Below are 12,493 nucleotides of genomic sequence, written 5' to 3'. Positions count from 1 at the left end.
TGGGCAGGTCGAAAATTATCACAAGACTGCTTCTGATCATTTTGTCGTTGTGGTATGTAATCATTGTCGCTCATCCAATGTGATGTACATAAACATTGACAAATATCTTTGTTGTGGTGAAATAGATCAAGACGGAAGACGGACACGTCCGCACTTTCCCGTCAGTGACGCGAGAAAAGATGGCCAAGGCTATTCCTGAATTCAAAGAAGAGTGAGGAGTCTGCTTCAAATCTCATACTTGGAAGGCTTGGATATAGTATTTTGCGTGCTTGGAATTTGCTTGTGTGTAGTAATGGTGCAAAATATATTGTCCTTTTCTAAACATGTGGTCTAGTCAGCCAATGCTTTGTCTATTCGATTAACTGGTCCATATCATAGTCGAGATATCTTCATTTGTCAGTCCAGCAATGTGAATCGTGGGCAGCGAGCTCAATTTGGGCGGTTCTATAGTTGAAATTTCAAATTCAGTTTTCATTTTTGAACCACAACAAAAAACTTCTTATCCTCGCTCTAGTGTCTGATTGTTATGCTCTCAGAATTCGAATCACTAAACAGGGCTGTAATCCAGTGTAGAGGTGGAGTAGACGCCAGGGGATTTGGATTCAATAATTTGCAGAAACAAACTAATACGATTTAGGTAGCCGCTTCGTTCTTGTGAACACACTAAGAAGTGAAAGTTTTGTAACGAGAAAGCCCGCGAGACATGCTTCAAGATCAGAACCGACATAGTATGCTTTGTGACAAGTGCACAAATCCTGCTCTAAAATGATAACTCCCAACGCAAGAGTGACAAGGCCGACGGGCTAAGACAGCACCTTCCATTTCTTCTTGTTACGAGCAAGACTTAGCTTTGAGACATTTTGCCGGGCAGAACGTCTTCAACTTTACTGGATCACTGAGGCATTCATTAAAGGTCATGTTCGAGATCTGACAGCTGTTTGTTGATTGTTTGTTGCACCGCTGTGACGTTTTGCGGCAATATCCTCTTCAACACAACATCAAAAACAACCCCCGCGAACTCTCCAAACCAAAGATGGGAAAGATTCACGTACTAGTGCTGGCGTCATTGCTGTTTAGAGCGTCTAGTGCAGACACACTGTACCAACTGACTACCAATGGCCCAACGTGAGTTCTGTGCCGTTTTCCCTCATACATATATTATGTGAATGCCTCCCTACACTTCTGATGCTAACGGAAGAATTGATACAGGTCCTTCTTGGGCGCGAATACTGGCATTGGCTCTTGGTTCAGGGCAGACAATACTCAAGGTTTGTGATCTGGTGGTTTGCGTCTTTTGCAAACTTTTCACTCCGACAACTTGGGACAATTACACCCTAGTTTCATCACGCTGTGTACTGAACTCCAAAGTCACAATCTAGATTTTACCAACGGTCGCTCTTGGTGTTCGTTCCCATATAAGGACTACTCGATGGGATTTGCTCCCGATTTACAAACCATCACTGCTGGCAGTAATGCTGTCTATCCAAATCCTCTGTGGTCTAAATACGGCAGTCAATGTATGGATATTTGATTTTTCAATTTCCTCATATATCTATGTGCTCCAACATCACGTTGCTCACTTTGAATATCCGCTATATAGACTGTGGACTAGAAGCTTGGGTCTACAATCCAGCAAACGGACGCAATGTCACCATGTACATCATTGACGGCTTTGCCCATGAATGGGTAAAGACTCCAGGATCAATTGATCTAATGCTGGGAGCCTATGTGGCGCTTGCTGGAAAGCTTCCTGACAGCAAAAATGATGTATTAAGTGGTGTCCAATGGGGATTCACCGGCCAGCGATCACAAAAATACTCGTTCGGAGGCGCTGGTGATCCAACAGACAGTCGGGCTGCTACTGGAGGATCGTGCAGTGCATCCACGGATTGTCAGTCGCTTTGTTGCACGTCTTCTGGTCAAGTAAGTACTTTCAGTTATCATTGCACGGCTGTCTTCCAAGTACTTACGCTTTTACATCTCAATAGTGCACGTCTGCTGGATCAAGCTGTGTTGCGTCAGCATCCGCCATCAAGTTGGTCGATGCAGCATCTCCACAATCCGCTGCAATATCGACGTCATCCTCAAACACTCTTCCTCCCCTAAATGTTCGTCGAAGTACTTGGGCATACTGTTCTAAGAGCTCACAATGTGCAAACAGTTGCTGCTCGAAGGAGTTTTCGAATGATGGCAAATACAAGGTGAGTTTCCTTTGACAAACGTCTTTTGTTGTCGCTAAAAACTAAAACAACACTAAATTAACAACTAGTGTACACCTCATGGAACCAAATGCCGGTAGTTTTTTCAAGTGAAAGTGTGTCGTCATATTTATCGTCAAGCTTGTTTGTCACTGTTGCTGCTTTATAGACTGTTGAGTGTTTAGAATAACTCATACTTGATGAATCTGTTTATACCTAATGTTCTTTATCTATACCTACATAAAAGTTAATGTAAAAGGGAAGATCTGGTTGAGATGGTATTTTGAATAGGGTTTGGAAGGGGTAAGGTTTTTTAACGCCTGTGACAATTTTTAACAAAAGCCACGGCAATATGTTAATTGAAACGGTCCAAAATATCCTTTTTGACGGAAATCGATCTTCGGATTTTGTTTTGCCGCTGTTTTGCTGTCAACTTCCAAAACCGAACCAATTTGATTGGCTTAAGCCAAACTCAAATTGTAGAACTCCCTAGATTGGCACTGGAACTTCCAAATTGGCAAACGGTGCTTGTACAGCAGGCTGAAGCCAGCAAAAAATCTCTTCGTTCCATATCACATGAGCGAGAACTTCTGGAAGACCATTTTGGTTTTGGTTCAGAGTTTTGGGGGAGCATCGATAAAAGACCACGTTCTAGTGTCAAATCATTTCTGACTTTGAATTTAAAACTTGTTGATTGTTTGTTTCATCGCTGTGGGATTTTGCGGCACTATGCTCGCTCTTCAACACAAATCGGCAACCAAGATGGGAATCATTCACGTACTGTTGTTGGCAGCATTGCTATTCAGAATCTCTCGTGCAGATACGTTATCACAAGTGACTACCAACGGGCCAACGTGAGTTTGGTGCCGTTTCGTCTCACCTTTTGTCATTGAAATCTGATTCATGTCACGCTGCTACATTTCTGCTTACTAACAGTCAACCTCATTAAGGACTTTCTTGGGCACAAATTACGGGATCGGTTCTTGGTTTAGAGCTAATAACACTCAAGGTTAGTGTTCAGGCCTGAAATGCGTCATCTTGTCACAACTTTCAACGGTGAAAAGCTGGGATAGTTGCTAATTTAGATTGAATGTACGCGTTTCATGCTGTGTACTAACCCCAAACGCTTTCCATAGACTCCACCAACGGTCACTCTTGGTGTTCGTTTATATATAAGGACTACTCAATGGGATTTGCTCCTGATTTACAAGCAATGACTGCCGGCACCAATGCTGTCTATCCAAATTCTCTGTGGTCTAAATATGGCGGTCAATGTATGGGTCTTGTCTCTTCAGCTCCCCTGCAGCTGTGCAAGTGCACTCCAACCTCATATTTCTTTTGACCTTGAACATTCAATACGTAGATTGTGGACTAGAGGCTTGGGTCTACAACCCAACGAACGGACGCAATGTCACGATGTATATCATTGACGCCTTCGATCACGAATGGGTAAAGACTCCGGGATCCATTGATCTCATGCTGGGAGCATACGTGTCGCTTGCTGGATCCGTTCCTACCGCAAAAAGTGTAGTTTTGAGCGATGTTAAATGGGGATTCACTGGTAGGCGATCGCAGAAATACTCTTTTGGGGGAGCTGGTGATACAACAGACAGCCGGGCTGCTATTGGAGGATCTTGCAGTGGAAGCACGGATTGCCAGTCGCTTTGTTGTACGTCTGCTGGCAAAGTAAGTGTGCTTCTGTTGTCATTGGGCTCTCGAACTCCAGATTCTTAGACTGTTTGTTCAATCTGCATAGTGCTCGTCGGCTGGTACAGGCTGTGTTGAATCAATATCCGGCAGTAAATCGGTCGCTCCATCATCCGGACCGTCCGCTGTATCCTTGAAGTCACCATCAAGCACTCCTACTCCCCAAAACGGAGGTCTTGGTGACTGGGTATTCTGTTCTAAGAGCTCACAATGTGCAAACAATTGCTGCTCAAAGGAATATTCGAATGATGGCAAATACAAGGTTAGTTCTTCAGACGAAATTTACTTTTAGTCACACAAACCTCAAACGAAGTCCACCATAAACTAGTGTACACCTGGTGGATCCAAATGTCTGTAGCACTCTAAATTATGAAACGGTGCCTTCGTTTTATACGCACACGGTTGTCTTGTCACTATTGTTTATCGTAGATTGGTTGGGAGTTGAGACTGGACTATGCCTTGATGGCTTTGTATGTGGAATCTCTGCCCTGTACTTATACCTATATTATCTATCAAATGGATGTAAAACGGAATATTTAATCGACATGGTAGTAATCTGAATAGAATATATAGATGATTTACTTTTACGCGCTCTTTCAAGCAAGCAAGGGCTACACTGTATTTTGATACTTAAAATTCGAATTCAGCACGTACCATCCACAATTCACGACAAGAACGTACAAATCTATAGGTTGTGGAGACGTAGGCTTTTTTTACATCTCACTTATCGCTCGTTCCTTTTAACGAAGTAAAACACCTCTACTGTCTACATTGTCAATGTTTCTCATTTCTGGCTGCGAAATTCAACAGATCTTAAAAGGAGGTGCGTGTAATCCAGTGTACAATTGAACAGAAGAAATAGAATCGTTGCAATAGTACACTAATCTCCTAGGAAAATTTGCTGTGTTAATAGCGAGGAAGGGAATATTCTGAAACTGTATGTGGTCGAGCGAAAGCAGCAGTGCGCAGGCAAAAAGAGTTGTCAAGCTGGTGGCGAAGTGACATCAAATCAACCTTGAGACCTTAATTTCTATACGTTTACTGTTTGTTGCATCGCTGTGGCATTTTGCGTCAACATCCTCGTCAACTCAAGTCAGAACCGCGAATTCTCGTAACCAAGATGGGAAAGCTTTATAGACTGTTGCTGGCACAATTTCTATTCAGTTTCTCTCGTGCTGATACACTGTATCAAGTAACCAGCAATGGACCCACGTGAGTTCGGTGTGATTTATATCAGACTCAATGGTAGAGGCAACGTAGAAATTATTATACGAATGCCGCGCTACGTTTATGTTTGTGATGCTAACAGCCTACTTCCTTCAGAACTTTCTTAGGCACAAATAACGGTATTGGCTCCTGGTTTAGGGCAGATAACTCTCAAGGTTAGTGCTTTAGTCAAAATTGCGTCGTTTTTGACATCCCCTGTGACAAACTGGGTCAAATATCAAACCAGAATCAGCACTTCGTGTCGTACCGTGAATTCAAATCCAAAATCATCATCTAGACTCTACTAATGGTAACTCTTGGTGTTCGTTTCCATACAAGGACTATTCAATGGGATTCGCTCCTGATTTACAGGCAATGACTGCCGGCAGTAATGCTGTTTATCCAAATCCTCTGTGGAATAAATACGGTGGCCAATGTATGGATTTCTGTTCCTCGCTCCTCCCTTTTACTGTTGCAAGTGCCCTGAAACGTCAAGTTCTGTTTCTCACTTATAATTCAACAAACAGATTGTGGACTAGAGGCCTGGGTCTATAACCCAGCCAATGGACGCAATATCACAATGTTTATCATTGACGGTTTTGCTCACGAATGGGTTAAGACTCCGGGGTCAATTGATCTCATGCTTGGAGCATACACATCCCTTGCTGGAAATTATCCAAGCAGTAAGAACAATGTCTTAAGTGGTGTCCAATGGGGATTCACTGGTAGAAGATCGCAGAAGTACTCGTTCGGGGGAGCCGGTGATGCAACAGACAGTCGGGCTGCTACTGGCGGATCTTGCAGCGCAAGTACAGATTGCCAGTCCCTGTGCTGCACATCTGCAGGCAAAGTAAGTTTCGTTTCCTTCCTTTGCCATTTGGCTCTCGACATACAGGTCCTTACACGGTCTTATTAGTGCACGTCTGCTGGATCCGGCTGTATTGCGTCCATATCCTCTAACAAGTTGGTCGCTGAATCATCATCCGTTGTATCTTCGACGTCACCATCAGGCGTTTCTGCCGCACAAAACGGAAGTCCATCATCCGTGCCATTGGCTGAATCCTCGACATCCCCGTCAAGCACTCCCGCCACCCAAACCGGTGGTCCATCAGCCTCTCCATCCGCGAAATCTTCAACGTCACAATCAAACACTCCTTCCATCCAAAATGGAGGTTTGGGGAGCTGGGTTTTCTGTTCTCAGAGCTCCCAATGTTTAAACAATTGCTGCTCGAAGGAATATTCGAATGATGGCAAATACAAGGTTGGTTCCTTAGACGAGCTTTATATGTGTTCATGTGCATCTCATCAAAAGCAACCTAATAATAGTGTACACCTGGTGGATCCAAATGCCTGTAACTGTCTCAATTACAAACTGGTGCCTCTTTTCTGTATTGTCAAGCTTAATATTTTTGAGTTGAAGATAGATGGTTGAGAGTCGAGAAAGGATTATACCTCTATGAATTTGTTTCTAATATACCATATCTCTACTATACTTACGCTGTCTATATCAATATGTAACCATGAATGTAAAGTAGAAGATGTGGTTGTAGCGGGTGCCGCGAGCAATGGGGGTGACGAGTACTTTGGTTTCAGCCAATAGCAACAATTAAAAGAGTGATTCTGTACTCGTGTCCTTGGATGAGAACACGAAATGAAGCAAATGTAGTTCCTCGGAGGCGAGGCTTCTCGCGTGTTATACAGTGCCGGAAGTTTCCTTTGGTAATTCTCAAACATTCTTCAATGCGCTGAAAATACCAACAACTGATCTACAAAATTTACCGAGTTCACGATTAGAGAGGAAGGCGTCTCTACAACGTTTTGTGTTTTTGACAGTGCGGAACTTGGGGCAGAAACTGAATAGGTAGTTCTTCTTCGTAGTCTGTAACGAATAATCAAGCCCATGTTCCTCTTGCTGTAAGACCAGCCACAGGTTGTATACGCCTTTCGTGTCACACGGAATGTCAGTCAGTTGGCGTGGAGGGGCTCCTTTACTCTTTTGAGCGAAACTCGAGAAGACACAACTTGTCAGTTCCAAGACGGAACTGGATTTGTGAGGGCATATTGAATCATCTCCAGGGAGAATTGACTGTCAGCATATTACGCACCAAAGAGCCGTAATGTCTAACTCGAGTAGAATTGAGGGCTCGTGTCGGTGCTCTCTTGAATCCATACTCTTGAATCCATATCGGCAGATGGAAATTGTCCTTGACGAGAAGTCGTCTTGATGCAGCATTTCTAGGCGTTGACAGAATAGTGAAGAAACGTAAGAATAATGCAGGTGCAAGAAGACACTGACGAGATAGATCTTTGGTCTAGGATGCAATTTACCATCAAATTATTTCGTTCATGCTATGTTGCCGGCCAAGAGTATCTTACGTAAGAGTGCAGGAAGTGAGCTCCAGTTTTTGGCGGTATAAGCTAAGTAGTTGGAAATTCAGATTCTGCTTGCACATTGAGGCCATACGAGGACGTGAAAGAATGTCACCTCTATAATATTCGATACCCCAACGTCATGGTAACCCAGCCAGCCAGATATGCTTTCATTTGGTTCGGGAATTCAAAAAACCGGCGAATCCTAACAACCAAGATGGGAAACATTCACGTACTGTTGCTGGCAGCGCTGCTAACCAGAGTTTCTCGCGCAGATACCTTATCACAAGTGACTACCAATGCCCCAACGTGAGTTCCGTCCGCATATTTTTTGGTTTGGATGGAAATCTGTACATTCTGGATGTCAAGTTACATTTCTGATGCTAACGGACGACCTCATTTAGAGCCTTTCTGGGCACAAATAACGGTATGGGTTCATGGTTTAGAGCAGATAACTCTCAAGGTTGGTGGTTGGTACAAATTGCGTCTTTTTTCAAGTCTGCTGTGATGAGCTGGGCTGAACAGACATCGTGTCCTACTTTCGTACTCAGCTCCACACTCAAAATCTAGACTCTACCAATGGTCACTCCTGGTGTTCGTTTCCATACGAGGACTATTCAATGGGGTTTGCTCCTGCTTTACAAACAATGACTGCGGGTACCAATGCTGTCTATCCAAATCCTCTGTGGTCTGAATACGGCAGTCAATGTAAGGATCTCGGCCCTTATCCCCCTCTTGAGAATGCGCTCTAGCATCAAACGTGTTTTATGTTTTCTCACATTGAACATTCTACATGGTAGATTGTGGACTAGAGGCTTGGGTCTATAACCCAGCGAATGGACGTAATATCTCGATGTATATCATCGACGCCTTTGGTAATGAATGGGTAAAGACTCCGGGATCAATTGATTTCATGCTGGGAGCATTCATTACGCTTGCAGGAACCGTTCCTGCGAATAAAAGCGTGGTTTTGGATGGTGTGCAATGGGGATTTACTGGTAGAAGATCGCAAAAGTACTCGTTCGGCGGAGTTGGAGATACCGGTCTAGCTGCTAACCCGTGGGATAGCAGTGCGAGTACGTCTTGACTGTCACTTTGTTGGACATAAGCACGCAATTAATTTTTTGTAATCATAGGACGATCGCCTGCCCAAAGTCTTCAACTGTATTATTGGATCGCAATAGTCCACGTGTGTTGGTACATGCTGTGCTGTGTCAACATTCGGTAGCGTGTCAGTCGCCCCTTCTGTTGATAGACCTCACAATCTGGAAACAGTTGCTACTCGAAGGGGTATCGGAATCATGATACCAAGTTAGTCTACATTGATGAGCTTTATTTGTTATCACACGATCCTCACACAAAACCACAAACTAGATGGATGGAACCCAGATGTCTGTAGCTCTTTCACTGCTGAAATGGTGCCTTCGTTCGTAACGTAAAGCTAGTTTCGTGACTGTTGCTGCTTTGTAGGAGGCTGTGAGTTGAAGTGAATTTTACCTTGATGATTTCGTTGGTAATGTAGCATATCTTAACTGTATTATTAATGTAAAACGGAAGATTTAGCTGACGGGGTGGTGCTCTGAATAAAATCGGTTGAATGGAAATCCATCCACACAATTCTTCGGTGACGCGAACCTTTACTTTCTTCAACGAAGAGTACAGAAGGAAAGATGGACTCTGTACTCATTTCCTTTGATCATGCTACCAATTGAAGGTAAAGCATAAAGTCGTCTGCTCGTTCTTGACGGTGAAATTGGTTGTGTGTCTTCCTCGCCACCAGTAATGTCAGTTGGTTGATATATAAGATAACCTTCCTCTTGCAAGTAGACATGACTTGTCAGTCCCATTTTGGAACTGTTCTGGTGTTGAGAATCTTCCTCGTCTCTACCGAGAACTTGCCATCACGCGATGCTTAGATAACAGGGCCTTCCTCGAGTAGAGTTGACCGTCCGTGCCGGGATTCTCTTGAATCCTCATCGGCAGATGGAAGATTGCCCTTGAAGAAAAGCGCTCTAAATACAGGATTTTCTAGTTGTGAGAGAAGGAGTTTTAGTGAGACTACGAGTGGATGCAGACACTAGGGACATAAATTTATGGTCTAGGACGAAACCTACCACCAAGATGTCTCGTTGCTGCTATGTTTTGGTCACGAGTATGTTGCGAACGATTGCAGGAAGTGAGAACTTTAGCATGTTAAATAGTTGAAAATGCAAACTCACCCGCATAAACCTATGACAAAAAGTTCAAATCAACGTGCCAAAGATAGTTGTTCACATTCAAAATTCAAAATATTCATCATCATTCGGGCCTCGCTTGAAATCACGTAAAAGCACGCACCCGTTGACTTCAGAGCTGTTAATCAATGTTTGTTCAGTTGCTCTCCAAGATGCTGTAATCAAGTATAGACGTAAGTGGAGAGAGTAAGTCCTACCTACTTCGTTGCAAAACAGGACTGTTTTGATATTACTAGAAATACTTGCTTTGTCAACAGCCAAGAAGTTGCGAGACGCATTAGACTGCAGTGAGAACGTCCAAAAATGTGCCCGCGAGACCAGATAACTGGACCTGCATCAAGACATCCAGATCGATACAGTATGCTTTTTGACGTGCTCGAATCCAACTGTAAGGAGGGATCTTTCAAAAACTGGCAAACAGAACTGTACTCCTCGCTTTTCCTCACCAACAAGACATTTTGCCAGGCACAAAGAGTCGCCACACTTGGTAGAACGTCGATAAGAGGTCACGCTGGAGAGTCTAAGTGCTATTTGTTGATTGTTTGTTGCATCGCTGTGGCACTTTGCGGCAATATTCTCTCCAACACAAGACCAACCAACCCCATGGTTTCTCACAACCAAGATGGGAAACATTCACGTACTGCTCCTGGCTGCATTGCTATTCAAAGCTTCTCATGCAGATATATTGTACCAATTCACTACCAACGGGCCAACGTGAGTTTGTTTGGTGTGATCTTTCTTATGAATGGAAATCCGTAGATTAATGCCAAGATACATCCCTGATTTTAACTGCCGATCTCATTTAGGACTTTCTTAGGCTCAAATAATGGTATCGGCTCATGGTTTAGGGCAGAAAACTCCCAAGGTAGTTGATCGTGTCAACAATGTGTCGTGTTTTGACATCCATCGTTACAAGCTGGGACCATTATCAACTTGAAGTCAACATCTTCGTATCATGTTCTATGCTCAACTCCAACCTCGAAATCTAGACTTTACCAACGGTCACTCTTGGTGTTCGTTTCCATACAAGGACTATTCTATGGGGTTCGCTCCTGATTTACAAGCAATCACTGCCGGCAGTAATGCTGTCTATCCAGACTCTCTATGGCCTAAATACGGTGGACAATGTATGGATCTTTGTTCTCCTCTTCCCCTTTTGCAAATGCAATGCAACATCAGAAGTTTTCTCACCGTGAACATTCGATACTTAGACTGTGGACTAGAGGCTTGGGTCTATAACCCAGCAAATGGGCGCAATATCACAATGTATGTCATTGACGGGTTCGCTCATGAATGGGTCAAGACTCCGGGATCAATTGATCTCATGCTTGGAGCTTACACGTCCCTTGCTGGATACTATCCTGGCAGTAAGAATAATGTCTTGAGTGGTGTCCAATGGGGTTTCACTGGGAAACGATCGCAAAAGTACTCGTTCGCTGGAGCTGGTGATACTACGGACAATCGCGTTGCCAATGGAGGATATTGCAGTGCAAGTGTCGACTGCCAGTCGCTCTGTTGTACCTCTGCCGGCCAAGTAAGTGGCTGTTTTGTTGTAATTGGACTTTCGGCTTCCAAGTCCTTACAATGTCTTTCCGCATCTCAATAGTGCACATCTGCTGGATCGGGCTGTGTTGCTTCAACATCTAACAAGTTTGTCGAATCGTCCGCCACTGTTACTTTCCGCAACGGAGGTTTCGGTAACTGGGAATTCTGCTCTCAGAGTTCACAATGTGCAAACAATTGCTGTGCCAAGCAATATTCGAATGATGGCAAATACAAGGTTAGCTTCAGTGACGAACTGTATTTAATATCATGTGAACTCTAAAACCAAACCACCCTAAACCAGTGTACGCCTGGTGGAACCAAATGCTTGTAGCTCTCTAATTCATGAAATGGTCCAGCCTTCGTTTATACACTCAAGTTTGTTGTTATGGAGTGAGCTCCAGTCAGTCTATCTAGTCAAGCTGTTTGATCCAAATTTGCAACGAAAGGAATAACAAGTTTAGTTCTAGTCATTACTGTACGCTTTTCGTTTGGTCTCGAATAAATAAAAAGTGTATTAAGCACAGACATAGTTCTTACAGTCTAAGAAGTTATCGCTATTGTCCCTCATATTATATGTGTTGTCGCTGTTGTTGTTTTGCAAAGTGGTACATAGTGATGTGAGGGAAGTAGGCTTTGATGCGTTTAGTTTGTAATGTTCCAGGTCTAGAGGTGTATTATGGATATTCATATCTATAAAATTGATGTAAACCCCGAAAATTGATTGACGTCGTGGTTTCTGGTTAGGTTAAGGAACGATTGTATCCAACTGAGTCTACAGTGACGCGAGCCAAGATGGTGCGGTGTTTTCAAGATTTCAGCGACGAAAAACAGAGATAGAGATGGATTTTGTACTTAAATCTTTAGATTAAGCTCTTAATTTAAGGTGGTTGTCAGTTTTTCATAGGTTAAGCGTATCTGCTAGGTTGCTCAACCCTGAATAGGTAGTAGTATCCTTTGTCAGCAATTTGAAACATTATTCTGGCATTCCAACAAGCTAACACTCTATATTTTCCATCAATTGAACTAGTAGATCTCTGGCTGCACCCTTCCGGAGAAGCTCCCAGCGTTCTTATACGACTTCTCGGTAGCAGGAGAACGTATAGTTCATCCGATCGAGTAGATCGAGTAGATCTACAATCGGTGGTATCTAAGATCTACGAGCCTGCTCCGAGTTGATCAAATACAAGTCGGATTTCAGATTGTAAGGTATTTTGGAAGTCACGTAGAAACAGA

At 43.4% G+C, this 12,493-nt stretch overlaps 3 protein-coding genes across 3 annotated transcripts; all 3 read left to right on the top strand.

Annotated features, from left to right (window-relative positions):
* Positions 1-1,033: 1,033 nt before the first annotated feature.
* SmJEL517_g00359 (uncharacterized protein) lies at positions 1,034-4,263 on the top strand (the record flags this gene model as incomplete). Its single annotated transcript, XM_031166289.1, has 10 exons — positions 1,034-1,125; positions 1,210-1,268; positions 1,380-1,517; positions 1,601-1,923; positions 1,989-2,201; positions 3,135-3,207; positions 3,335-3,472; positions 3,562-3,884; positions 3,955-4,167; positions 4,234-4,263. 10 exons carry the CDS (start codon positions 1,034-1,036, stop codon positions 4,261-4,263), a joined length of 1,602 nt encoding a protein of 533 aa, XP_031027829.1.
* Positions 4,264-5,107: 844 nt separating this feature from the next.
* SmJEL517_g00358 (uncharacterized protein) lies at positions 5,108-8,568 on the top strand (the record flags this gene model as incomplete). The annotated part of the gene is made up of 9 exons (XM_031166288.1): positions 5,108-5,117; positions 5,240-5,287; positions 5,410-5,547; positions 5,639-5,961; positions 6,028-6,283; positions 7,757-7,790; positions 7,886-7,944; positions 8,052-8,189; positions 8,282-8,568. 9 exons carry the CDS (start codon positions 5,108-5,110, stop codon positions 8,566-8,568), a joined length of 1,293 nt encoding a protein of 430 aa, XP_031027830.1.
* Positions 8,569-10,337: 1,769 nt separating this feature from the next.
* On the top strand, positions 10,338-11,540 carry SmJEL517_g00357 (uncharacterized protein; the record flags this gene model as incomplete). Its single annotated transcript, XM_031166287.1, has 5 exons — positions 10,338-10,429; positions 10,522-10,580; positions 10,705-10,842; positions 10,927-11,249; positions 11,322-11,540. The coding sequence occupies 5 exons, from the start codon at positions 10,338-10,340 to the stop codon at positions 11,538-11,540; spliced, it is 831 nt and encodes a 276-aa protein (XP_031027835.1).
* Positions 11,541-12,493: the final 953 nt, after the last annotated feature.

The sequence above is a fragment of the Synchytrium microbalum genome (assembly GCF_006535985.1).
Source record: "Synchytrium microbalum strain JEL517 chromosome Unknown SmJEL517_scf0001, whole genome shotgun sequence".
NCBI classification, from domain to species: domain Eukaryota; kingdom Fungi; phylum Chytridiomycota; class Chytridiomycetes; order Synchytriales; family Synchytriaceae; genus Synchytrium; species Synchytrium microbalum.
Note: the sequence above shows the minus strand (reverse complement) of the source record. Positions and strands in the feature narration are given on the sequence as shown.